Source organism: Chiloscyllium plagiosum, chromosome 22 (assembly GCF_004010195.1).
Source record: "Chiloscyllium plagiosum isolate BGI_BamShark_2017 chromosome 22, ASM401019v2, whole genome shotgun sequence".
NCBI lineage: Eukaryota > Metazoa > Chordata > Chondrichthyes > Orectolobiformes > Hemiscylliidae > Chiloscyllium > Chiloscyllium plagiosum.
In genome coordinates, this window is record NC_057731.1 from 15,015,827 (window position 1) to 15,043,373 (window position 27,547).

The 27,547-nt window shown below is 38.6% G+C and overlaps 1 protein-coding gene across 5 annotated transcripts in view; it reads left to right on the forward strand.

Annotated features, from left to right (window-relative positions):
* tbc1d12b (TBC1 domain family, member 12b) overlaps window positions 1-27,547 on the forward strand; it is a 134,543-nt gene that overhangs the window by 33,136 nt on the left and 73,860 nt on the right. For 3 of the 5 annotated variants that reach the window (XM_043712459.1, XM_043712454.1, XM_043712455.1), the window contains exon 1: window positions 6,515-7,219. The exons of 1 other annotated variant lie outside the window; for it this stretch is intronic. In XM_043712459.1, coding sequence (XP_043568394.1) covers window positions 6,606-7,219 — 614 coding nt within the window. In that variant the 5' untranslated portion in view covers window positions 6,515-6,605. Of the gene's footprint in view, window positions 1-6,514; window positions 7,220-12,461; window positions 12,485-27,547 lie in introns of those variants that run through there. One more of the 5 variants, XM_043712456.1, reaches the window with a different exon arrangement.

Consider the following 27,547-nt stretch of genomic DNA (forward strand, 5'->3'; position numbering starts at 1 on the left):
CCTCCTTCCACCTATCGCATTTCCAACGCCCCTCCCCCAAGTCCCTCCTCCCTACCTTTTATCTTAGCCTGCTGGGCACACTTTCCTCATTCCTGAAGAAGGGCTCATGCCCGAAACGTCAATTCTCCTGCTCCTTGGATGCTGCCTGACCTGCTGCGCTTTTCCAGCAACACATTTTCAGCTGATGAGTCGAATGGCCTACTTGTTACGTCCCATGGAGTTACTTCAATGTGTGCTATCACTTAATTCACTTTATAATGAATGTTACATGCATTTTAATAAAGGCTGTCCCAGGTTATGAACAGATTATGTTCCTGAGTACATTTGTAATTTGATTTGTGCATAAGTCAGAATACATACAGTACAATATAAAATAACCTTCTGAGAGAACAAAAAAAGTTCACACTTTGGAACTTAAAATGCCATATTAATATTAATTTTAATTTGTAAGTATGATAGTTCATAAGTCAGAGTTGGGGACTGATTATTGGAAATAGACCAAGTTCTACTCTGCTAAGGAAGTTAATGTTGTGGTGTGTGGAGTCGTCTCAAACATGAAGATTACTCATTGGGAGCAACACATACATTTTCAACTTTCTTCTGTGCATTGTTCTGTGGTATAACTTGTAGCATTTCTGTATTCTTCCACCTATACCATGTCATCTTGTATTTATAGGCTGCACTTTCTATTTCTTCAGCCAAAGGATCTGTTCTGGTAGGCTAATGACTTTAACTTTAACAGGATGTCCATTTAAATAACTAAGTTTTGGCAAGCCCATATTGTTGGCATCACGTCAAAGCCTTCGTTATCTTTTCAAAAGGTGATTGCTGTACTATATCCAGCTCTTTGCTTGTGCAGCCTCCTCCTTTTCTACAATACTGCAACAGTGTGCTACTTGTGGATTCAATAGTTGGTTTTTGAAATGATAGTATACCTTAAAAACTTCTGCCTCAGTGAAGTCCAATTTTGTGTTTGTATGGCCCATTTCTGACTTTGAATCTGCAAGGAGTTATTATATATTTTTCTATTCCTTAATGTATTTAGAGGTGATTAATCTTACTGTAAAGGTATTTAAAATTTATAATATTTAAATGTTGGTAACAATCTGATGTTCCGTACACAAGATCCTCTAAATCCCTCTGTGCTGCAGCTTTCAGGTTTCTCCAATCACATAATATTCTGCTCTAATATTCCTCCTGCCAAAATGCAAAAACTGATATTTTCCCACATTCCATTCCATTCAGCAAGTTACTTTTTCTGACCCACTTAAACTACAAAATCCTTTAGTAGATTCTTTGTATCATCCTCAGCAATTGCTGTCACCTACTGTCATCTGTTAACATGGCAATACTGCAGTCACTTCCCTCATTTGAATCATTAAATTTTATTGTAAATAATTGTGACCTCAGCAATGTGACACTGCACTGATTCCAGGTTGCCATCCTGAAAATGTCCCCCTCGTCCCAATTCACTGTCTTCCATTAGTCAGCCAGTCCTGTATTATACCGCTCCCAATGCTATACACTCCTATCTTATTAACTAGCCTTCCGGTACCTAATCAAATGACGTCTGCAAATCTAAGTGTATTACATCTTGCAGTTTCCCTTTATTTTGCCTGTCTGTTCTATCTTCAACAAATTGTAATTTTCTTCCACCATGGTTTTCCTTTCATAACTCTATGCTGACTCTGTTTGATTTTATCATTATACTTCTAAATGCTCTGCTATTGCATCCTTTGTAATGGATTCTAACATTTTTTCCAATGAAAGATGTTAAACTTACTGGCAGTTATCTATTTGTTTTTGTATGCTTCCTTTTTGAAACGGTTGCTATATTGGTAGTTTTCCAATTCTGAGACTTTTCCAAGGAATATTTTGGGATTTTGTCCAGTGATAGCTATTATATTTATTTAATCTCCACTTTACTCCATAATTATTTTGTATTTTTGACATGCTATTAGTGTCTTCTAACATGAAGATTGCTGCAAAGGGTTTGTTCAATTCTTCTTCCTTGCTAGTTTACATTCACTGGAGTCAAAAAATTAACTCTATTTTATCTTCACCGATGCTGCCAGACCTGCTGAGTTTCTCTAGCAATTTATGTTTTTGTTTGCTAAATCACTAAGATTGCTACTTTATATATGTTCCTAACCCAAAAGGCCTAGATGTATCATATAAAAAGGATTCAATTTCAATGAGTTCTTAATTAAACCGTTCTTTCACTGGAAGCCTTATAAACATCCTGCTTAAGATTGGCAGGTACAAAATTTTATCTGCAGTTTTTAATGCCAACTACAAAAAAAACTAGGTTTGCACAAAATAAAATTATAATATTGACTTTCTTGCTCAAAAATGCATACACTCAATCCTAGTCAGTGTATTCTTCTATGGGGCTGTTTAGTCTTTCTTATCTGTGCACACATGCTTTTTCCACTGCCTTTTACCAGCTCCACATGATGGTGTCCTAAAAGTGTTGAATTTGCCTTTCTGCTACTTATATTGAACATTTATAACATTTTAATTTGTTTGAGAAAGATATTTGTTAGTACAACTCAATTGTGCCAAAAAAGTCAAATTTTGTTGAACCTTCTTGTCTTTCATTCATCTGGACATTTGTAAGGGTACCAACATACAGTATAAAATTGTTGCTTTTCCTTTATGAGAAGACAGTTTTGATTTATTGGGAAGTAGACTCTGGGTGATCGAGGTGTTTCCATAAAGAATGCAAAATTAGATAATGACTGACTCTTAACTGCCAAACTTTGTTTACATTTAAATCAACCAGATTGGTCAAGGCATTGTCCTGAGGACAAATGGAATAAGGGAAATGCATCTCTACATCTGAATACACTAACTAATTGGTAAACAATTATCATCAAATATGGCATACTGGTGAAAGTAAAAACACACATTCATATTTGAAAACTGAAATGGATCAGATTGGGTAGAAATAATTATACAAAATATCAACTGCCTTTTAAATGCCCTGACATGTTTGATACGGCATTGGAATTTGTACTGAACTGTAAAGAGCAATTAACTTAAAGGGAGTTACCTAGGTATAAGGTCGTGGTTAGTATTGTCATTGTGCAAAGCACAACCTTCACTCCCCACCTTTGATAACTGCTTATGATTGTGTAATAAATGTATTCAAATCTAACCTGTATGCCAACTCCTATTACAATTGAAATTTTGGCAATAGCATTTACTGTGTGGGCTAAATCTAGATTAAAACTAGATCACTGCAGCAATGTTCCTGCTTATGTCTGAATCTAACAGAACAAACAAAGTCTTATATGTCCTTTAAAAGTAAAAGCAATAAAAATTGGTCTGTGTCTGTTGATTCAGTGCAATGTGACCAGTGCAGACCTGAACTGGAAGGCATGAGGATTGCCAGGAATTGAGCTTCTGCCTTACCTACATATTCATGGCGAGCTTTCAGCTCTAGGTGTGTCTCCACAGGCATGTCAGCCTACAACAGAAGTCAGTTTAGATTGCCTACTTGCTGTCGATAGCCCTCAGGTAAGTATTGAAATGAAGATTGTTGTCAACAATTAGGTGAGTTTTTTGTTGTGGAGTTGTATTAAATTGAGGATTGTTGCTACATCTTTGATGTTGCTAGCTCAGCAGAAAGGGTTAGTAAAAGACCTTTTAGTTGGTGGCAGTGAAGAATCTTCAGAAGGACATAATTGATCTACCACATTCGTCATTAAGTAAACTTGGAGAGGGGTTCTTCAACAGACATTTATTCCCTTCGATATGATAATGTGTGAAAAATAGGTGTCTAAAAAGTGGGGCCCCAACAAGTTAGTAGTAGTTCTGATGCTAAGCTGGTGTGCTATATATTGCAAAGAATATATCTTTTTCTTTATTATTCCTTTTTCTACCTTGGTGTACTGAAATGATGACATTACTCAAACAATGGAGAATACTGTAGCAATAAATCAGACTGGAATTTTTACGAGATGACACTGAGTGCACATACTTCAACGGCTGACACATTTATTAAGCTTTCAATACTCCAATTTTAAATCACTGCAATACAAAGTTACAATCATGTCATCTTTTGATTATTTTAACTTGGTTTTGATGGTTTTACTTTAAAAAAGAAATATTGACAAAATAATGGGAACATTAGATTAGATTACAGTGTGGAAACAGGCCCTTCGGCCCAACAAGTCCACACCGACTCGCCGAAGCGAAACCCACCCATACCCCTACATTTTCTACCCCTTACCTAACACTACGGGCAATTTAGTATGGCCAATTCACCTGACCCTGCACATCTTTGGACTGTGGGAGGAAACCGGAGCACCCGGAGGAAACCCACGCAGACACGGGGAGAATGTGCAAACTCCACACAGTCAGTCGCCTGAGGCGGGAATTGAACCCGGGTCTCTGGCGCTGTGAGGCAGCAGTGCTAACCACTGTGCCACCGTGCCGCCCAACTACTAGCTTTGCATTAGTAGTTTTTTTTCTAGCATATCCCCATATCCATACTTTGTTCCCTTTTTCTAAACTGATAGAGTTCCCAGGGTAATTATCAGCCTGCTGAACTGCATTGTGGATGTCCTTTATTTGCTGAATAAGTCCTTGAATGAGAGTTGACATTCTCACTGAACTACAAGACTCCTAAATCAAGAGTGATTATCATTAAATACTGAAGTTGTCTGCAGAAACTTGTATGTTGCACTCATATATACAGACTTTGGTTTTTTAATTTCAATGATTCTGGCAAGGCTGCATTTATTGGCTATCCTTAATTACCCAGAGGAAATATTGATGGACACATTTTGTGAACTTCCATGAAAGTAGTGTATTTCAAGATTTTATATTTCATGATGATGAAAAAGTGATGTTATGGAACCAAATGTAATGGTGTATGGTTTTGGAGGAGAACTTGGAATCGTGTTCCTTTTATGATTTGCATGTGGCAGAGACCATGGAACTGCATGATGCTCTTGAATTCATCTCGTTGAGCTGATTGAGTGCCTGCAGTAGATTCTGCAACCACCATGCAGGAATGGTGATGAATTGGCTATTTAATCAATTGCAGTGAGGCAAAAGAGTCTGCTGTTTCTGATCAGGGCATGCATACCTCTTGATAAACTACCATCTTCAGACACAGTAGGGGAGGAGCTTAACAAAGCAAAAATCTTACACAATTGAAAAACATTACTAAAGTGAAAAGAAATTCCAGCTGCCAGCTAATGATTTATCTTCAATAAGAGAGAATATAATCATCTCTCTTTGATACTAAACTCCATTATCATTACTGAATCCATCACCATCAATATCCTGGGAGTTACCACTGACCAGAACCTTAGCCAGGCCAGCCATATGCTGCAAGAACAAGTCATGGGCATCTCTGCAGTGAATAACACCTTCTGACTCCCCAAGATCTGTCCAACATTTACAAGATACAACCAGTGGTTTGATGGAAATATTTTCCTTGTTCCAGAAAAAGCAGCCTCATCCACCACTATTCATTTTCACCCCCCTACCATTGATACACAGTGACAACACCATGTATTATTTTATTAAACAAATTACAAAAACAGTTTACAACAAACAAACAGTTACATTTACAGCTGCATACAAGACACAACAATTTTACAAGGGAGAGGAGCAGCAAAGCCAGGCCCCAAACCCTACCATTCAAACAGTTTACAGGGACATGAGGACAAACCTCAAATCCCAGTTTCACAAAGATATAAAGAGACAACAGCAATGACAACACCATGTATTATGTGCAAGATGAATTGCAGCAATATACAAGGCTTATTTAGAATCACTTTTCAGATCTGTGACCTGAACAAAACAATACCAGCAAGTTCCCCTCCCTAGTCACACACCACCCTGACTTCACTGCCCTTTCTCCATTGTATCGCTGGGTCATAATCCAGGAACTCCCCTCCTTAGCAGTACCAGGTGTACCTACTTTATTGTGAACATTCTTTCTATGGTCACTAAGTCCTTGAATGGGACTTGAGGAAAAGCTGAGGTTTAAGAAGGTTGGTGGAGAAAGTGAGGTCTGCTGATGCTGGAGATCAGCTGAAAATGTGTTGCTGGAATAGCGCAGCAGGTCAGGCAGCATCCAGGGAACAAGAGAATTGACGTTTCGGGCATAAGCCTGAAGAAGGGCTTATGCCCAAAACGTCGATTCTCCTGTTCCCTGGATGCTGCCTGACCTGCTGTGCTGTTCCAGCAACACATTTTCAGCTCAAGAAGGTTAGTCACCACTGCCCTCGCAAGGATGGTTCAGGATGGGCAACGAATGCTGGCATTACCGTTGACACTGACAACCCAAGGAAGGATTTTAAAGAGCAGGGTGGGACACAGCATTGGGACAGAGTTGGAAAGTGGAGGATGAGGTGAATGAAAATCACTGGCACGAGTTGCCAGCGGGGGCGCCCTGGAGCCAAGCTGTGTGGCTCACAGTCACGTGGAGGTTGTGGTCACGTGGAGGGTGTAGTGCCACGCCCTCTGTGGCGGCGTCACGCGCGCACGCGCGTGTTTCCGGCAGTCGGTGGGCGGTAGGACCTGGCTGTAGCCGAGCCCGGGCGGCGGGCGGTCGGTGACTCCGGTCCGGCTCGGCTCGCTCCATGTCGGGAATGATTTATCTCCACAGTAACCATGAGAGCTGCCTGCGGGCCCCTCCGGACACGGCCTCGACCACGGCGCGTTTCCACAGCCGCCCCGAGCCCGCCTTAGGGGATCTCTTCAACGGTTGCTGCTCCATGGGGGAGGCGGGGGCCAAGCGGCGGGAGGCGGGGGCTGCGGCGGCGGCTCGGAGCGGGGACACGGCCTGCAGCTCCCTGGCTCCCCCGGCCGCAGCCGCCTCCTCCTCGTCCTCGCCGTCGTCTTCCTCCCCCACCGGCTCCCCTTTCCCCTGGGAAGCGAACACTAACACTCCCGTCACTTCTACCTCGGCGCCCGGCCCCGGTCCCCGGGACGGCGCCTCTCCCTCGGACACCAGCGGCTCGGATCCTGAGGCGGTCGAGAGCCCGGCGCCCCCGCCGATGCCTGTCCCCAGCAGCAGCAGCACCGGCACCGAGCCCGCGGCGCTGGGGGAGTTCCCCGACGTCGGTGTGAAAGGGAACCGGAGGCGGAGCGCACCCGAGCAGCTGGCGGCTGGGCTCGAGTGTGCGGGCCCGGCCCTTGGCAACGAGCAGGGGGCCAAGCCCAAGAAGCTGGGCATCGCCGACTACATCAGCAGGTAGGGTATCGCAGCCTGTCTCCTCCCCGTGCCCGGGTCTCTCTCCCTCTTTCCCCCCCCCTCCCCCGTGCCCGGGTCTCTCGCACCGCCCTCCGTGCCCCCACCTGTGCCCGTGTCTCTTCCCCCCCCCCCCGAGTCTGTGTCTGTGTCTCTCCAACTCTCTCCCCTCCGATCGAGGACAGGGTGAACCTTGCACCTTTCCTCGCAGCCTGAGCCACACCAACATTCTCCAGGCTCTGTCAATGTTCATATGTTCATCCTCGGAGTTAAATAGCCCACTACCCCACACGTCAATAGTCCCCTGTGATAGCTTTCCCCCGTCCTTGGAGCTGCAGCCCACTCAGAGCATCTGTCAGTGAAGTGTCAGAAGGTTTTAAGGGTAACCTGGCCAGTGTTCACTTTGTGGGAATGCTGAACGCTTGTTTCCGATGTGTACTGTTTTCCTTTTACCTCTTTTCTGTAAATAAGTTGCTGGTTGTAGTTCCGTGTTTGGCTAATTGTCATTATAGGTTAAGGTGAGGTGCAGAGGAATTTGAAACACAAGATCGTTGTTTTCAAGATTGCGTATTTAGACTTCTCAAATTACGGAACACCTATCCAGTACAGTATTTGTCCCATATTTCCATGATGATGTAAACTTCGCGCTTTGGCAAGGCTTTTAGAGGATATTGTCTTGTCGATTTTCCCTTGAGTATCAAGCTTGTTTTTGTCACTCATTACAAACGTATGATAAACACGAACCAACCCTGAAAAGTTATACTAAAACGTTGACTTGTCCACCACCTGATGCTGCCTGGCTTGCTGTGTTCTTCCAGTCTCATGTTTGTCTAACAAATGTTTATAGCTGTTCAAGAGCTCTATGCGATTTATAGACAGTTCTGTGTAATATTTTGAAATTATTCTTGGAAACCTAAAATAAGGAGAGATCTAATCGGTGCAATTTAAAAATCACAATGTCATATTTAAATATTAGTGAATCAGTTATGAGCATTTACCACATATGCTTAACTTAATGTGATACTGTTTGAAAGTTAACTGACATACATTAAATTGCATAGTTTTGAAGGGGATGTAGATACAGAGACAATTGGGAGAAAGGTTTCTCATGTGACTCAAGTGCACTGTGCCTGTTTGCCACCCTAGCATTTCATACAAACTGCCCAGAAAGGAAAAAATAGTGGCACGCACTGAAGTTGATGTAGGGTATCCATTTCAGTCATACAACAGAGACCATCGTATGAAGGAAAAACTAAAATTCTACAAACAAGGGAAGTTAAAATTTTTGTTCTTTTAGTTTAGAGCATTCTTTATGTAGGCTAACCAATCGCAAACTTATCTCCTTCAAATTCAGAGATATCAAAGCAACTCAGAAGTGGCCTAATCCTTGGAAGGTTTGGGCTCTTGGTGAGGTAATTTTTTTAGATTAGAATCCTTAGTGTGGAAACAGGCCCTTCGGCCCAGCAAGTCCACACCGACCCTCCATAGAGCAATCCACCCCCTCTGACTAATGTACCTAATACTATGGGCAATTTAGCATAACCAATTCACCTGGCCTGCACATCTTTGGACTGAATGACTACTTTTGTGTACTTCACTGTTGTATAAGAATGGTGGAATACTTAAATTGTTTCTTATCCTGCTGGTTATCTATTTTTGTTATGTATTTGTTACGTGTTTTAAAGTCGATTTCATGGTCCATGTATGGATTTTGTTGTGTAAGCTACTCTGCAATTCAAGCTTGTGTGTGAGCGTCTTTCTTGAATAAAGTACCAGAAAATGCTATTAAAATCCTAAAAAAAATCAAGGGTTTCGATAAGGCATGACTGAGGCTTACTAAATGATACCAGTGTGTTATGGTCCAGACCTGATCCCCTCAAAACATTTCAAGTAAGTAGCCTGGACCCTAACTTTGCTAGTTGTTTTAAGCAGGTGTAGAGTGGATATTCCAGGAGTGATGCAGCTTGCCCAATTACTTCAGTGTGTGGTTTTGGCTCACTGAAGAGGCTAGGAATTTGGGACTATTTTCTTTTAAAGCAGAGGTTAAGGGAAGAAGTCACACTTATGCCTGTCTGTCATCTAAAGGCACGAGTCAGGACTATGAATGAATACTCCCCAGCGCACTCTAGCACCACTTGAACTTCAACACCATTCAAGAGATGTCAGTCAATTTGACTGACAGCCCATCATCATCTTCAATGTCCACTCCCTTCACTTTTGATGCACATTGGAAATGGTTTGTATCAAATGTGAGGTGCACCACATAACTCTAAGTCTCTTTTAACAATACCATTCAAACCCACAACCTCTATAACCTAGAAAGACTAGAATAGCAGATGAATGTGAATGCCACTACCTGCACGTTCTCTTCTGAGCCCCACATCATCCTGACTTGTAATGCTATTCATTTTTTGCTGAGTCAGATTTCTAGAACTCCCTAGGTAACAGCATTGCGAATGTCCCTGCATTCCAAAGATTACCAGTTCATGAAGGCAGCTAATGGCTATCTTCTCCATGGTAATGTGGTACGTGGCTTGAAGGACATTAGATGCTTATTAAAGTCAGGTTACCGGCTCACCATTTTCTTGAGACAAGTTTTATTATTCCAAAACACAAGGAGGGAATGTTTGGTAAAAATCAAAAGGGGTAGCAGACTTATTCTACATAAAGTACTAGCTAATGATGTATGTGACATTTGTGTCTATTTTGTGTACATGTCGGAAAGGGTGCTCCTATTCAATGGTCAGTTCCTTTGTGGTGTACTTTTTAACTGTTATTTTATTCCTCACCAAGCAGAGTCAACACATTCTATAAGTAACTAAAGCCACTTTTTAAAAATTTGGGGTCATTTCTGTTAGAGAATCAGATGTCGGAAAAAGTATATCTGCCAAAGCAAATTCTTGGGCCTTTATAATGTGTACTGATCATCACTTGCCTATTTTTATATTCTGTTTTTCAATTGAACATTCTAGGAATTGAGATTTTTGAGTAATAATTCATGATTTTTGCTGCCATGGAGAAATAGTAATCTTAGTTTTATTTATAGTTTTATGACCGCACATTCCAGCACCCACCCACCCATTCATTAACCTACTGTTGTCAAAACACTACTTTTACCAAACTATGATGATGTTCTACATCACTTTTTTTTTAAAACAGCCGAGTTTCTAACCAACTAACTGCAGGACATTGGTTTTGTTTTCAGTAAATGGGAAAGCATCTGTACTCTTGCTTCCCAAGCTATCACTCACACTATCAACTAAAGGAAAAAGTGTCACACTTTAAGAATTTATTCAAAGATGTCTCATTGGAAGATTAATAGCATATGGAAAATAGCTACAAATGAGTTCTTTGAGTGTAGTTTAAAATGTTATATACAGCTCATCTTTTAGACTAAGTTCTAAAAGTTATTGCTGTTTTAATCTGTTTATTTGAGCTTGGCAGTGGTGTAATAGTAGATGCAGAGCAGTGAATGATCTGGCCTTGTTGAGCATCTGAACAAAAATGAAGCATGATGTTACGGCTTGCAATCCTATATTGATTATCAAACATTTAAAAGGCCAAGTGCTACAGCACCAAATTATTTATAAGTTACAGTGCCCAGCATTTGAAAAACAGAAAAAAACCCAGATTTTTAAAATTTAAAATACTCCCCTTTTGAATACTGATTTGATATTATGGTTTACTTCACCACTCTATATGCAAGTATAATGGTATTACACATTTTTTTGAAAGACAAGTTTGTTCAATTTTCAGTTAGGGATTTCTTAGCTACTTTGAATATCACTAATTCTTAAAATATATGTAAACCTATAGAGTATTGGGTGAGAGTGGTAAAGGTCCATTTGCTCAGGAATCTCCTCCACATGTAAGAAAGTTTTTAGACCTTGAAGACTGCATATTGTTAATCTTAAAATTGCCTGATACGGCATGTCTGTGCTAATTTTATTCTGTTGGGCTAGGTTAGAAATTAGAGTTAAATATTCTGCATCATATAACTTGACCTTGGGATATATTGTTGGGTTATTGAATATGTTTCAAAGTATGTTGAGTGCGCTACATTGACCTTTGGAAACTTCTTTACTGTTATGTTAGCAGGAGTAGCTAACTGACAATACACTATAAAGTACTGGAAATGTTTTTCTATTTTACAATGGGCCAATTTTTTTTCCTGCAGTGACTGGCTTCTTTACCAATTTTGATTGTGAGCTCTGCAGTGTGTCTGTGTTTTACTGCTGTCACTAAACTGTAAATGTTTGGATTTAGGGTAATGTTTCTAGTCATGCCAGCAACCTAAAGCTAGTCTATTTCAAAATTGCTAATGAAAGTTGGCACTTTTTCTTTCCTTCAGTTCTTGTAAATGGTCTGATTATAGCTTTGATAACTAAAGAGTTAACTTGAATTACACAGTCATAATCTAAAGGACATAGTGAATTAAATAACTTGATCTAAATTGACCAGGTTTTTTTTGTACAATGTTAGTTGCAGCTCACCATTACCATCCTCCATTTTCTCAATGGCAATTTAAAGATGTTGCCGAGACTCATTGGGGTATTGTGTTGTAAATCAAGTCCTGTTGTTCCCTGGGTCGTCACAAATGTGCAAATTTGATTAAACCACTGAACTGCCTTGCTGTCTAATTCAAATTAAAGGAATATGTGCAATCAGATTTTTTTTCGTAAACACAAATGACTGTTCTTGTGATCAAACAGTCTTTAATGGCAAAGTGTAGACCAGTTGATTCAGTAACCTATTACCGTATAACTTGTTTTGTTTAAAAAAAAACTGTTCTTACTCATAGACCGGCACATACAGACTGTCAAAACATGAATATTATGTGTGGGCAAAAAAATCATGAAGCAATTCACTGGCACCGATTTAGACCATAGATGTTGATGAGATTTCTTTTTGTTTGTGTTCACTGCTTTTGACTCTTATCTGATGACCATGAGTTGTTAACACCAGTTCTGTCTTTCCCTGGCTTTTCCTTTTCCATGAGGTTTGCAGAGAGGGTGGGTGAGAGAGAATAACTGCTGGGGGTTTCCTTTTTACACTTCCATACACAGATGGGAGAGAAAGAGATGGATGCTTTTTCTTTGCAGGTGAAATGTATTTGTCTGAGCACCATGCCATAGTCAGCCACTTACCTACTAGACAACTGAGAGATTGTAACTATGTTGAGTACTTCTGAACCCACAGCAACTGGTGCCGATTGGAAAAACCAAAGAAAAGACTGTCTCTGTGCAGAGTTGCTTTGAACATGTACAGGTACTGCTTATTGTTATGGAATTCTTCCACTCTGCTCAAAAAGTCAATGTTGTATATAAAACTGTTCCAGTGACTTTATTTTTAAAAATGCCAATACCTTATGGAGCTTCCTTGAATTTATAGTCCAAAAAATGGTCTTTACTACAAGTAATAAATGCTGGCTGAGTTAGCAATATCCACATCAATGAGAGAACTTTAAAAGAATCTGGTGCCATGAGTATGCCCTCACAGCTGATATTAATTCAAGATTTTTTTTGCATCTAGTCTACAAAAAGTGGAATAATATGGTCTATATTTTTAAGTATTTATACACAAGTTTTCTATTGAAAAATTATGAAAATATTACTTTACTGACAAAATTTGTTTCCAGTAGTCTGGTCCCAAAGTTTGTAGGAAACTTTCATATTAGCCAGAATAGTTAACATTTTTTTCATTTGTGAAGTACTTTAAATTCTTCATGTCCAATCATTTTTTTCCACTTTATTGCTGTATTTCTCAATTCTATGCTGTAACTGTCTCAACAACATCTATAATTGTTTTGATATTATTACAAGGTGTGAAATTGAATAATCTATTAAGTGTCAGAATGTGAAATCCTAATAATTACACTGCAGTAAGCTAAAGTAGGCAGCTGCCTCTACTACTCCATTTTCTGTAACTGCAAACCATTTTCTATTTTTTAAAAGTTATACTAAAGTCTTAACATTTCTTGTGATTTAACAATTTTTAAATGTCAACCTGCAAGATTGTTGTACTAAGAAATTCAAGTGTTTTAGTTTTAGGTTTAATATTCAATTTTTGTAAAAGTTCTAGCTTTTAATGTAGTTAGTAACACTGTAACACATTTTGTAGATGACATGAAACTCAGCAAAATGTATAGTGATGAGACTTCAGAATTACATGATGCTGAAATATGCAGAAGCACGGCAGGTGGAGTTCACTGCAGAAAAATGAAGTAATGCATTTCTGAAGAAATATGAAAAAGTAAATGTACTATATATGACATTATTTCAAAATGTAGGTGAGCAGAGAAGCATTGGTGTAAATTTGCACAAACCCTTAAAGATGGCAAGTCAATTGATTTGGTTAAAAAGCATGTGGATTATTTTGGTTTATAATTATGGACAGGTGGTTATGCCTTGTGTTCTGAATCTACTCTTGTGTTGAAATCCCCTGATAGGTAAGGATATTCTGACTGAGAAATTCTGTTGATGGTATCAGCCTACTTGTAGAACTGGGCTTTCACCATTAGCAGAGCAAAGATTTCTAACATAGATCCTCATTAGTCTAACTAGCCTTGTTTGCGTTGAGACAGGTGGAAAGGATATGTTTTGAACCAAGTGTGTGCATGTGACTTGTTAGAGGTTGCCTAGTGTGATAGGATGATTCATTTACCTGTCAGGGATATCTTTAAGCAGCTGTACTTTTGATGGCAATTGTTGTTTATCACTTGTATTTGCTATCTCCAATTTTGTTAACAGTGCGGTGAAAGTGAAGTGTCCTCTCCAGGGCACAAACATAAATAATATTTCTGGAGAGCATGGGCAGTCTTAGCATCAGACTCTCTTTCTCCCCCCCCACCCCCCTTCCTGATTTAGACCAAAGGAATGTATGTGGTCTGGTTTGGTTGCTGGTGTCATTGGAAAGACAACATATTTAAATATGTCAATCCACTTTTGAGCTGTACTCCAGCTTTTCTTGAGGTTTTAGTAACTTCACTTTCCACTCTCCTGCTTTATCCACCAACACAATGGAGCCATTCACGCACAGCTAATGGTTTGATACATGACTGACCGGACTTCTGTGTGCCAGTGGGTTTGCACGTTGCACGTCTGAGGGCCAAACCTCCTCACAGTTTGTGTGTTGCTACAAAACACATTTGGGAACTTGCCAATCGAGAGATTGTGTGCTGACAGGGAGAGACTTGCACATTTGGCTTTTTACTTGCATTACCGAGTCATTGTGTAGGCTGAAAGTGAGAAGCAAGCTAGCATACAAATGAAAAGTTTCACCTACATGCCAAAGCATGACATTGATCTGTTGGATGCAGCATTCCATATTGAGGAAGTTCTTAAAATAGATAAGATCCTTTCATGCATATGAAGTGTTTGGTTTGATGGTCAGGAAGACAAATCATGGTCTGGAACATTGTCAATGCTGACAGGTGGCAATACGGCAATGTGATCAATAGTGTTGATAGTATCTCATATTGCAGAATTGTGAAATATAGAACAAATAATTCAGCCCATCAAGTCTACACTGCCAGTGGTATCCTACTGTGTACACTTTTGTCCCACTTTCCCAAACTAGGCACATATTCTTGAAAAGTTTGACACTTCAAGAGCTCATCAAGTATTACTTAAGGTTGTGAGGTTTACCACCTCAACTATCCTTCCAGACGCCATCACCCTCTGGGTAAAATGTTTTTCTTCAAATGCTGTCTTCTACCCCCACCCCTCAACCTCCTGCCCTTTTACTCAAAAGCTATTGACCCTTCGAAGGGGAACAACTGTTTGCTGTTCACCCTGTCTGTGCCCTTCAGTCTTATATACCTCTTACGGGTGCATTCTCAACCTACTCAAAAATTCAAGCTTATTTGGCCTCTTCATAGCTGAAATGCTATACCCAGGCAACATCCTAGTGAGTCTCCCTTCCAGTGCAACACATCCTTCCTACAATGCAGAGATCAGACTTTGTACAGAGTACTCCAGCTTTGGCCTAAGCAGAAGTCTGTACAGCTCCAACATAGCCTCCCTGCTCTACAGTCTATGCCATGACTGAAAAAGGCAAGTGTATCATATGCCACCTTTGGTTCTATTAAACTGTCCTGCCACCTTCTGTGGACAACACCCCAAATTCCCTCTGATCCTGTCAGCTTTCTAGTTTCCTACCATTTATTGAGTACTCCCTTGCTTGTTCCTCCTTCCAAAGGGTAACCTCACGTTTATCAAGGTTAAATTCCAGCTGCCAGTAATCTGCCCTTATGACCAATCTGTTTATAATCCTCCTGTAACCTAATACCTTGCTGCTTGCTGTCAACCACCCAGCTAATATTTGTCATCCACAAACTTGCTAATCATCCCACCCCATCCCCATCTACCTCATTTATGAATATTACACGCAATAAGGGACCCTGCACTGATCCCTACTGCACATCAGGCTCCATCATTGTCTGTCTTCTGTCATGAAGCCATTTTTGGGTCCATCTTGCCGCATTACCCTGGATCCCATGAGCATTTACCATTCAGTTTTCCATATGGGGAAAAATCAATACAACTGCCCTACCATCATCCAAACACTCCATTACCACCTCAAAATTACAACAGGTTTGTTTCGGCATGCCCTCCTTCTGACAGTGTGTTTCAGTTTTCCAGTATCTGCTGTATTTTCTTTTATTTGAGACAATAGCAACCTGACTGAGAGCACCAACACCAAGTCCATCAAATCTGCACCACCGTTACAGGGGTGCATTGTGGCCAGCATCGACAGGGCAGGAGGAAAGGCTGAAAAATTTGTAACTGCACTTTGGCGTAAATTCTGCATTTCCTGTCCAGGGAAGGTCACCAGTGCAGAGGGCCTGTAATATATTCATTTCATCAGTGTAAATTGATTAAGCCAACAATGTTTTTTTATGCTGGTTAAGGTACAGTCATCACATGGATGATGGGTGTCTACCTCAAGGCCTTCTGAACAGTGAATTGCCTCTGGAGCACAACCTCCAGAGTATACCCATAGTAGGATACCTACCAGTGAACTGTGAAGATAGATTGACATTGATAACTGAGGATTTGGAGGTGCAGTGGTAGTGCCCCTCCTGGGCAGCTTCAAATCGCAGCTGACTCAGAACTGTCTTAATATTGCTAACAGTTTGGTTAAAATTAATTTGACGCTGACAGCTGAGATGGTCAATGACAGCCAAGACACCTGGAAAGCTGTTTGGAAGGGCATTGCAAATGGGTGAACAGAAATGGAAAACTCAACCAGCCAAAGAGACAGGCCCTGAGAGACAATGGGTTTAAAAAAATCTGCAACTCCTCAATTGAATGTCGTCCTTTGCAGCAAATGTGATAGAAGCCCATATCTGAGTGGATGCTGAACCACACCAGACCATGCTCAATGCAATTGACCAGCATGGTATAAGAATCATCGTTGGAGACAAAGGCAATTTAAAATTAGAATATAAAAGCAAAGTGGGCATAGTAGAATTTTAAGTTATTGTCTAGGCCTCAGCTCGGCTATTTCTGATGCATCACTTCTGGAGAGCTATGAAGCCATTTAATGAGTGTACTGCAGAAATTTAACTGGGCAGTATTACTCAAGAGAAATTGCCAGACAAGTAATCTCTTTGGGACAGTGAAGGTTGAAATCCGACCTAATAGTTTTCAAGCTGGTTTATTTTAATGAACAGAACCAAAATCTATTCTCTCTGGGTCAATAAGCAGAAGTCCTAGATTTAAATCTTAGTAAATGATGTGATAGGGAGATGAGAATTTTTTTTCCACCCTGTTGTTAGGGTCTAGAATTCTTTAAGTGCACAGTTGCCTAGTGAAGAAATAAATTGAAAAGGAATTGGACAGGTACTTGAGGGTGAGGAATTTGCAGGGTAATAGAGAAAAAGGATGTCATAAGCATGACTGCTCTTTCAAAGTATCAGCACAGATATGAGGTTGAAAGATGCTGAGTGGTTAGGGTTTGTGCTGATATTCTGTTGTTTTCATTTGCTTGTACTATAGTAACAGGTTGCTGTGCGTGCAGAGACGATGGTTTTACTATCATAAGGTGGAATGTTTTCTTGTACCGCATCCGGTATCAGCATCTAACATTTATATTTGTGGTCATAGAATACAAATGGATGAACATTTGCTCACTGAGCTGGATGGTTTGTTTTCAGACATTTCATCATATGAGGTAACATCATCAATGGGCCTCTGGTGAAGTGTTGGTGTAATGTCTTGCTTTCTATTTGTGTTAAGGATTCCTTGGTTGGTGATATCATTTCCTGTTCTTTTTTCTGAGGGTGGTAGATGTAGTCCAAATTGGTGTGTGTGTTGATAGAGTTCCAATTGGAATGCCATGCTTCTAAGAATTCTCTTGTCTGTCTCTCTCTCTCTGTTTGGCATGTCCTAGGATGGATGTGTTATCCCAGTCAGTGGTGTCCTTCCTTGTCTGCATGTAAGGATACTTGTTGATGGTGGGTCATGTCTTTTTGTGGCTAGTTGGTGTTCATATATCCTGGTGATTAGTTTTCTGCCTGTTTGTCCAGTGTAGTGTTTGTTACAGTTCTTGCAAGATATTTTGTAAATGACATTAGTTTTGCTTCTTGTCTGTATAGGGTCTATCCAGTTCATTAGCTTCTGTTTTAGTGTGTTGGCGGGTTCGTGGGCTACCATGATGCCGAGGGGTCTGAGTAGTCTGGCAGACATTTCCAAGATATCTTTGATAGCATATTCAAAAAGAACGGGTACCCAATGAACACAGTCTGCCGACTTCTCAGCAACAAACCCAAACTAACAGACTAGACGCGCCCAGGAACCTTAACCACTCTTTCCCCCATATCAAAGACATCTCTATCAACAAACGCATTAATTTGAACCCCACCTACCACCATCTGAGAAAAAGAACAGGAAATTATATCACCAACACAGGAAATGAGATCACCAATCAAAGGAAACCTAAACACACAAATAGAAAGCGGGACATAACGCCAGCACTTCTCCAGAGGCTCACTGATGTTACCTAAGATGGTGACCAAATGTCTGAAAAACGAATCTTTCAGCTCAGCGAGCAAAATTACACCCAGGAGCTCAATCTGTGCTACAAATTTTCTCAAAACTTGCTAATAGAGTACAAATGTCCTTATGTAATGTTGTGACTTAGTTGAAATACAATTTGAAATTATTGTCGATTAGAGTTGCAGAATTTTTCTTTTCTGTGATATTTCTGAATTGATGCTCACTTTTTCAAAAAAAAATTCTACCTTTGAAATGTGGCTTGCCATGCCTTTTCAGAATAAACCACGTGCGTTGCATTTAGGCTACCAGATAAGGATGATTGGTTTCCTTCCCTAAAGAGTGTTAGTGAACCAGATGTGGTTTTGTTACCATTGACAGTGGTTACATAATCTGTAATTCCAGATTGTTGTATTGAATTCACATTTCACCATCTGTCTTGGTGCAATTCAAACCTGTGTCCCCAGATCATAAATCTGTGCCTCTGGAATACTAGTCCAATTACATTACCATAATGCTATCACCTTCTCAAACTAATGCTTGAGTTTTTTTTGCTGTTTACAATTGCACAACTGTGAAGAAGACAACTGGCATACTCTTGAGTCTCTTCCATTATTTGGCATTCAAAATCTTTCTCTGATCTAGTCCCCATCTTTGGTCACAGACAGGTGGCTTGTTATATTTCTGTTGTGACACTAATATCTTAGAATGTACATGCAAGTTATTATGTAATATTGATGTTTAAAGGAAGTGTACCTTTTATTTAATTTTGTCGATGGTACTGTCTTCAATAGGAAGATTGGGGCTCTAATCATTTCAGTGTTGTCAACATCTGCCTTTAATCTACCCAAAATTGCCTCTTGGCAGCTGCATAATTGAAAGTAACCTGCAAGTGCAAACTGGTAATTTCAAGTGAAGCTTTGCATTGTGAACTCTGGTCTCTTAACTCTAGATCAGCTTAATTAACTGATTTTATAAATAGATTCAAAACTCAAATTGCAGAAGTTAATTATTTTTCTGTTAAAATATGAAGAGCTATGTGCTATGAATTGTGCGGATTAACTCATCTGAATTTTCTCTCAATATTTTCAATCTCAGACTTGAACATTTCTCAAACTTACTTTGCTTGTGATGAAATAGCAAATTTGCACAATGTGACATAATTTCAATCAATATTGATATGTCATTGGTAAAACATGCCACTTGTTTCCATGTATTTTTCAACAATATTGCAAAGTTAGTATACTTAGTTATGATTAATGGAGCAGTCTCCTTCTTTATTGGTGTAGTGCATTTTATGCTGTGCTTCATGCTTATTAATTTAAATAGGTTTGGTAAAGAATATTTAATATTTTTCTTGTTGCTTGGAGTAATTAAAGCCTGAAAGTTTTCCTCAATGACAAACCAATGTTGTTTATGAATGGGCGGCACGGTGGTAACACTGCTGCCTCACAGCACTAGGGTCTCTGGTTCGATTCCAGCCTCGGGCGACTGTCTCTGTGTGGAGCTTGCACATTCTCCTCGTGTCTGCATGGGTTTCCTCCCACAATGCAAAGATGTGCAGGTTAGGTGAATTGGCCATGCTAAATTGCCCATAATGTTAAGTGCATTAATCAGAGGAACATGGGTCTGGTGGGTTACTCTTCGGAGGGTCGGTGTGAACTGGTTGGGCCAAAAGGCCTGTTTCCACACTGTAGGGAATCTAATCTAAAAACTTGTCTTCCTCTCTTCCCTCGAAGAAGCTTTCTTGAGAGAAGGTACAAATTTCTATAGGTCCAAAGTAAGGTCAAGTTTGTTGATCTCAAGCATCACTCAAATTTCTTATCTAGCTGTCTGCTGCTGAAATCATAGCTAAACTTAATCTGGATATTTTCACAATATATGTGGATAAGCTGTGGAATCATGCATTTAAATGCTGTACTTGGCATCCTAGAGCAAGTATGTTAATCCTGGCTTTGCTTAGCGGAACCATCCACTGAGGAACTTAAAGCAGTATTTTAGGACTGTCATGTTTGGAGAATGGATACTTTTTTTAAGATGGTCGGCCTTGCTTGTTTTTCTGTTTTTTTTTAAATTAGACATGACTGTTTGGTAATATCTTTTTTTTAAAAAAGATTAGCATTCTCTGAAGTACTAGTTGTTTGCACATGCAAATTCAATTCCAATGTTCTAAGAAAGAAGAAAAATCTTTCTGAAATGGAGTCTACCATGCATAAGTAGTTTAGGTTCTATTTGGATTTTTTTATCGGCTACGTGACCTGATTCAGCGTTCCAACATTTTTCCTATTCAGTATTCAATTTGATCTTGAACATGTCTAATTTCAATTTTCAGTGTTGCAGAAAAAATATTGCCAAATCTGCATGGTTATTACATTTTACTTATGCTAACTTTTACTGTACACTTGAATTTAAAAGTTAATGTTCTAGCTATGCATGATGCTCCAGATTTTTCTTTAACTTCTGGGGCATGGGTGTACTGTGGAAGTCATAGATCAATGAAATATACAATAAAGAAAGGTCACAGTAGTGAATCTAATATAGCTTTGTGCCCTTGTGTTTTTGTTTTATTGATGTCTTAAAATCAATTCTTTGCTTTTCCTTTAGAAAGAACCCTGTGCTCTGAAATTTTGAATGTTTTCACAATGTTTATTTTTCTTGATTTTGAATATATTACAATATTAAGTGTAATTTTAAAATCTAGTTTAGAATTGCGATAACATATATACTGTGGGGAAAATGTGAGGCATTGCACTTTTGCAGGAAGAATAGAAGATCTGAGTATTAGATGGAGAATGTTGCATAAATCTCTCAGCACGGATATGGGATTATTCACAAAAAACTAGCATGCAAGTTCTACAGGTAATGGGGGTTATTTCAATGGGAACGGAACATTAAAATATGGAAAACTTCCTAAATCTATACTCGTCAGACCAACTGAAATACTGTGAATAGTTTTGGGTCCTTCATCTAAGGAAATCCCCCATTTTCTAAATGGGGAAAGTCTTCATAAATCTGAAGTACAAACAGACTTGGGAGTCCTGGTTCAGGATTCTCTTAAAGTTAACATGCAGTTTGTTAGTAGTTAGGAAGGCAAACTAAGAGAAAGTGAGGACTGAAGATGCTGGAGATAAGTCGAGAGTGTAGTGCTGGAAAAGCACAGCAGGACAGGCAGAATTCCTGATGGAGGGCTTATGCGTGAAACATCGATTCTCCTGTCCCTGGGATGCTGCCTGACCTGCTGTGCTTTTCTAGCACCACACTTTAGACAGTTAGGAAGGCAAATACAATATTGGCTTTCATTTCAAGAGATCAGAGTAGGGATGTACTGCTGTGGCTGTATAAGGCTGTGGCCAGACTGCATTTGGAATATTGCGAGCAGTTTTGGACCCTGTAACGAAAGAAGGATGTGCAGATATTGAAGAGGGTCCAGAGAAGCTTTATACAAATGATCCCAGGGATTCTTGTCACATGAATGTTGAGGGCTCTTGGTCTATGCTGTTATGAAGCTTGCGCTCACTCTCACATCCATAAGTAAAACCGAAACACCCAGAGAGGCTCATCTTGCCTCAATCAGTTAAGAGGTGTGACAAGTGGTATAACCTACCTTTCTCAACCCCTAATCTGTTCTCAAGGAGTGATTTTAAAAAATGAAATCCTTTCACTCACTGTAATCAACAAATAACAATTTAACTCTAACCAGTGAACAACTTAACAGAATCACTAGCACAGCTGAACAATTCCCCTCTACTAACTATTCCCCTCTACTAACTATTCTTTCATAAAGCAAAATCCTAATGGTATGCTATTTCAATAAATACAAGTCCCATTTAACAAAACAATTGAATTTAGTGTCTCAAAATAATAGCTAGGGATAAGTCTTCTGGAATGCTCTTCACCTTTTCCATTGATCTTTCAGAAATACCTCCTTCAAATTCTTCTCAGTTCTTCTGTAAGAAATATTCTGTATGAATTCTGCTGTCTGGCTTATTAGCTAAGAGTGCCATGGTACCTTTATTAGTTAGATGGTGCTTTCTCAGAACTGAAAGTTGTTCCATTTTCAGATGGCAGTTTGCTCTCTCTGATTTTTCCAAATGCCTTCACCTTTTGTACCCTTGATGTCCTGTTAATTTCTTTACAATCAGATTGGTTCTCGGTAGTCAAAACCATCAGATTTAATTCTAATTAGTTTTTAATGTCTAAGGGCTTGATTTAAATTGTGATTTGGCCCAACTTAAAATGGCTTGTTGTCTTGGTAAAAATGCTGCTTGGCTATTCGAGACAAAATTGTTTCATTTCTGGTGCTTTGTATGCACCTGCACTTTAAATTGCTGTTCAGACATCCATTTCAACTCTTAGCACTAGAAAAAAAGTCTTTCAAAGGAACCACATAATGCTTTTTCCCATTTTACAATTTTACTCCAACTTTGCAACAATACTCAGTTTAAAAGGATAAAGGGGGATCCCATTGAAATTTAGAGAATACCTAGCAACCTGGAAGGGTGGCAGTGGCAAAGCTGTTTTCACTAGTAGGAGAGGTGCAGCCTCAATGAAGGGACAACCCTTTAGAACTGACTTGGTGGGTCCAAAGTAATTATTCTGCTGCTAAATCTGTGTGTTATGGTCTTGTGAAAAGATATTGGGGGCAGTCCAGAGAAAGTTTTCTAGGCACATTCCAGGTTTAGAGTGACTACTTATTAAGATTGAGTAGATTGGGCCTGTACTTATTGGAGTTTAGAAGAATGAGATGCAACGTTATTGAAAGATTCTTAGGTGACTTGATAGGGTAAGTGTGGGTAGGTTATTTCTCCTTTGTGGTGGAATGTAGGACAAGAGCAAAAGTTCAGAGTAAAGCTTCATCCATTCAGATAAATGAAGGATTTATTTGGTTGTGTATCTATGGAATCCTTTACAACAGAGCTTGTAGAGGTTGGGTGTTAAGCATGTTCAAGGCTGAGATAGTTTTTTTTTAAAATTAAAGGAATTGAATGTTATCGGGAAAATACAAGAAAATGGAGATGAGGGTTATCAGATCAAGCTAATCTCATTGGGCAGATTTGATGGACTGAATGGTATACTTCTCTTACATTCTATGGATTAATTTCAAGGTGATAGTATCTTTAGATTTGGGCTGTACTAAATACAATGGACTATTTGGTTCATAAGAGAAACAATACATTTAATTTGGAATTTAGCAACCATGTTTTTATGGGTATCTTTTTGTTTTAAATTTTATAGTAGCAGCAATTTTTTTTTAAATTGCTTTCCTCTGGTTCAGCCCTCTGAACTAGTTTAAAGACATGAAGCTCGCTGCTTTTTTTTTTATATATAGCGAACACTAATGGATTTTCTCCTGGATTTTCCTAGTCCACTTTTGAGTTTAAGTATGCAGATTTACAATTTGAGTTTACAAAAGATAGTAAATGTTGGCATTGCACTGAATATGATAGTACCTATAGGGACAAGTGCTAGTAGGTAATTCCTTTGTTATAAGCCAGTTTCAAGTTTGACCACTTTAAGTTTTATAATTTCAAGTTATATTTGAACATTTTTTTTCCAACTTTCATTGATTTTCTTTGTAATATGTTATTAACCTAAATCAGTCCAGATTGTTGTTTTTGTAGGGCAATTCACATGGATTTGATTATTAATTGAGCTCAAGGCAGTCATTGTTGGAAAGCCTACAAATAACAATTTTTGTCTGCTTTCTTAGCAAAATCAAAATAGAGAATGTTTTGCATCTCCCACTGAGGTTTTTGATGATGCTGTACTTTTTTTTGCCATCTGCATCAGCGCAGTTAGTTGAAATGTCTGACTTCAACCACTAATGTCCATTATTTTGCTGAGACAGTAATCAACATGTTTTCATTTTAAAGTTGATTTATTAAATCATAAAATCTTGTGTAAAAGGGTGTAACTGGTGAGAATTGTACCATGGTAATGCTGACAATTGCTGAAAGCACAATCTTAGACTAAGTATATTAGTCAGAGTTTCCCAAAATGGTGTGCTGTGTTACAGTACTGGAGAACCAAGTGTCAAACTCTGCATTTAAACTTCTATGTACAATGACAGACCTAGCTTGTTTTAGAATGTAGCTCTACAGGATATAATAGAGCTTTTGATAAGATGTAGCTGCAATAACCGTATTTGGTATAAATCTGGGAAGTCTGGCTTAAATGCTTAAAATTTGTATATCCAACTCTGATTAAAATATTTGTTTGGTAATGAAGTCAAACAACTGAATATTGATTTGAAGCAAGTTGGCAATATAATTTGAGTCTTTGATTTTGAATATAATTTTGATTTTGTCAGTGGTGATGCTGGCTTAAAAAAAGTACTTTGATTAACGTCTTAAGAGGTTTAGTAGTTCCAGTCTTGTTCTCAATACATTTAACATTTCCTGGCAATAGCCAACATATCTAAAGTTTTATTTGGGAATGCTCAAAGCAGTGCTGCCAGCTAGCTTGGTAAATAGTTAGGTAGCCTTTAATCTAACAGGATTTTATTTTTGAGTTACTCCAGTAGTAACATTAATCAATATAACCTCTTTGCCTCCAGCTCCTCTCCAGCAGTATCTAACCTATGAACTGTGCCAATCCAACCTTTCCACAGCTTTACCTATTGCTACATTCTGACTAATGCTGTACTACTTGACCTCTTAAATCTTTTGAATAAATTTATGGGCTTTTTGATTCTTCGTTCTTGTCTTGCCTTTATTTTAATATTAGTTTTACAAGCAGGATAATTTTAAAGCGTAGGTTGAAGCTTTTCACAAAGCCCCATTTCACCAATCCAGTGATTCCCTTTTTGTAGGTTCAGGTCTCCTGCTTATTTCTTCAATATTCCAGGGTTGGTTACAAGTTTCTGTACTGCTCATCTTGTTCTTCTGTATGTCCCTCAGCAGTCTCAGCCTCTCCTGATTTGTCCCAAGGTAAATGAGTTTTCAAACTGCTAATTTAGTCATTTGAGTTTTGTCCTCTAACATGTCTGCCATCTTGTGTCTGAACTCTTTTCTGTTCATTTTCAAATCTTCGTCCATCCCAAGTGTCAACTGTCTACGATATTGCCATCCTGTTTTGCTTTTATCTCCGACTGATACTAAATATCATGTCGCACTAGTATTCACTTGGAATGAAAAAAAAACTCATCCCTGTCCACAATCAATTACATTTTTGACTTGTTGGTTATTGCTACTCATCTGTCTGTCTTCCTGAAGTTATTTGCCACTCTTGTTAATGTTTGCTAAACTCCAGAACAATCCATAACATTGGTTAACCAAGGATAAAAACCAGCATAAATTTTGAGATTCTGCTTCCTATACCCAAGTTCAAATATAATGTGGAGATGCTGGTGTTGGACTGGGGTGGGCAAAGTTTTAAAAAAAAAAATAAAAAAAATCTTTCAATACCTTGACTACAGTCCAGCAGGTTTATTTGTAAATACAAGCTTTCGGGGCACAGCTCCTTTAGGTAGCTAGTGGGACAGGTACATGGGACACACTTTTTTTTATATAAGTAAAAGATCGAAATAACATACAATTGATGTAATGTATTTGACAAACCTAGATGGCAGTTTGATTGAATGAGACTTGAGTGAGAGCAAGTGCAATGTACAACAAACTTATTTGTAAAACTCTAATCATCCAATTGAAGTAAAAACAAGAATTATTAAGACTTGTTGATCGAGACCCTGCTATATTTGTGATTTACATGGCTCCTTTATATGACTGAATTGGTATATGTCTTAACTGGAAATGTAAAATAACTTTTGAAATAAATTGAATTTGGGTACACAACTTGAATTTGATTTGTTTTTATAAACTGAACAACAGCACTGCAGCGCTCTCAGATAAACTGCTATATAGTCTGCAATGTGCATACTTATTTTTCTTAGTCTGGTTTGCAGATGTTTGTATTTCTTTTGACGTACTGCAGCAATCATTTCCTGTGGCTGGTTCAAGGTCCCAGGATAGTGTTCCAACTTTCCAAAGCTTTGTTTCTATGTCTCAAAGTTCAGTTTCTTGACTTTATTCCTTCAAAATGAACTTTTTCACTTAGTGATGTCTACCTACTGTGGAATACTTTGTACCATTCCTTAGACTTTTACAAAAATTGCGATAACATTGAGCGGCTGTCTATTTGTCTGATTCACATTTAAGTAACTGCTCTTATTGAATGTTTTCAGTATGGTGGATATTTATGTTATCATGTAATATCTTGCAAGGAATTTGGGGCTTTAATGAAGCAATAAAAAAAGCAAATAGTTCTGTGCCTCAATTGATATTTGAAGTTGGAATTCCATTTTCTCTGCAAAATGTCTTTGTTCAATGCCAAGATTTCATCTTTTGTGTGTAAGTAAAGGCACGTACAAATCATTGCTATATATTGGTCAGCCAAGGAGTAATGGTATACCGCTGTATTCACTTTCTTTATTGAAGGAGAAGCAGAGTTGATTGGCCTACTTTCAGAAGTATTTTACTTTCAGTCTATGGGTAATATAACTGGCTAAAATATAGTTGGTTAAAGTCAGGCATTTTTTTGAACAAATTTTTATCTAGTGAACTGTAACTAATATGAACATACATTTTGTAAAGGATCATGTAGACTTTGAATGGAGAGTAGTGCATAAAAATTAAATGCATTTTATAAATGTAAATATTGTACTGTCAAAGAAAGGAATAGCCTTTTGCAGCCAAATAAAATAAACAAATCTTGACTTTTTAGAAGCTTTGCAACATGTTTATTTTCTGAGTCAACTTGCGTTGAAGCTTTCTTCAAATCTTAGGAATGCTGAGTCACCCAAGTGTGATAGTTATAAGACCAACAAATCTTAACCACAATTTAGCAATCAAAATGGAATAAATGACAACAGCAAGGAGAAACTGCTTACAAGCTTTGGATTTTTTAAAAAATTAAAGAATCATACCAGTGACTGGAAGAATAATAGAATTAATCACTTTTTAAAAAAAAATGCTTTTTTTACTACTTTACTAAGCTAGATTTTATGGCTTGAAACATTAACTGCAAAACCTTAAAAATTACGACATTTACCGTCGCAGGCATTTGAAACAATATAATTGCAATTTTTACCATCAGAAGCTTATGCTCCAGAATGTAAACATCAGCTTCAAGGATAAGCTTCTGACATACCTGATGTTTGTATTCTTGAGATTTTTCTGATTTATAGTTGTCAACTTAAAGATCTAGTGTTTGTGTTTAAAGATCCAGAACTTTATTGATCAAAAGGCATGAGTTTGTTTTTATTGACAAATACCCGACCATAAACAGTAACTTTTTTCTGTTGAAATTAGGTCAGCATGCTAGAGTTTACTAATGA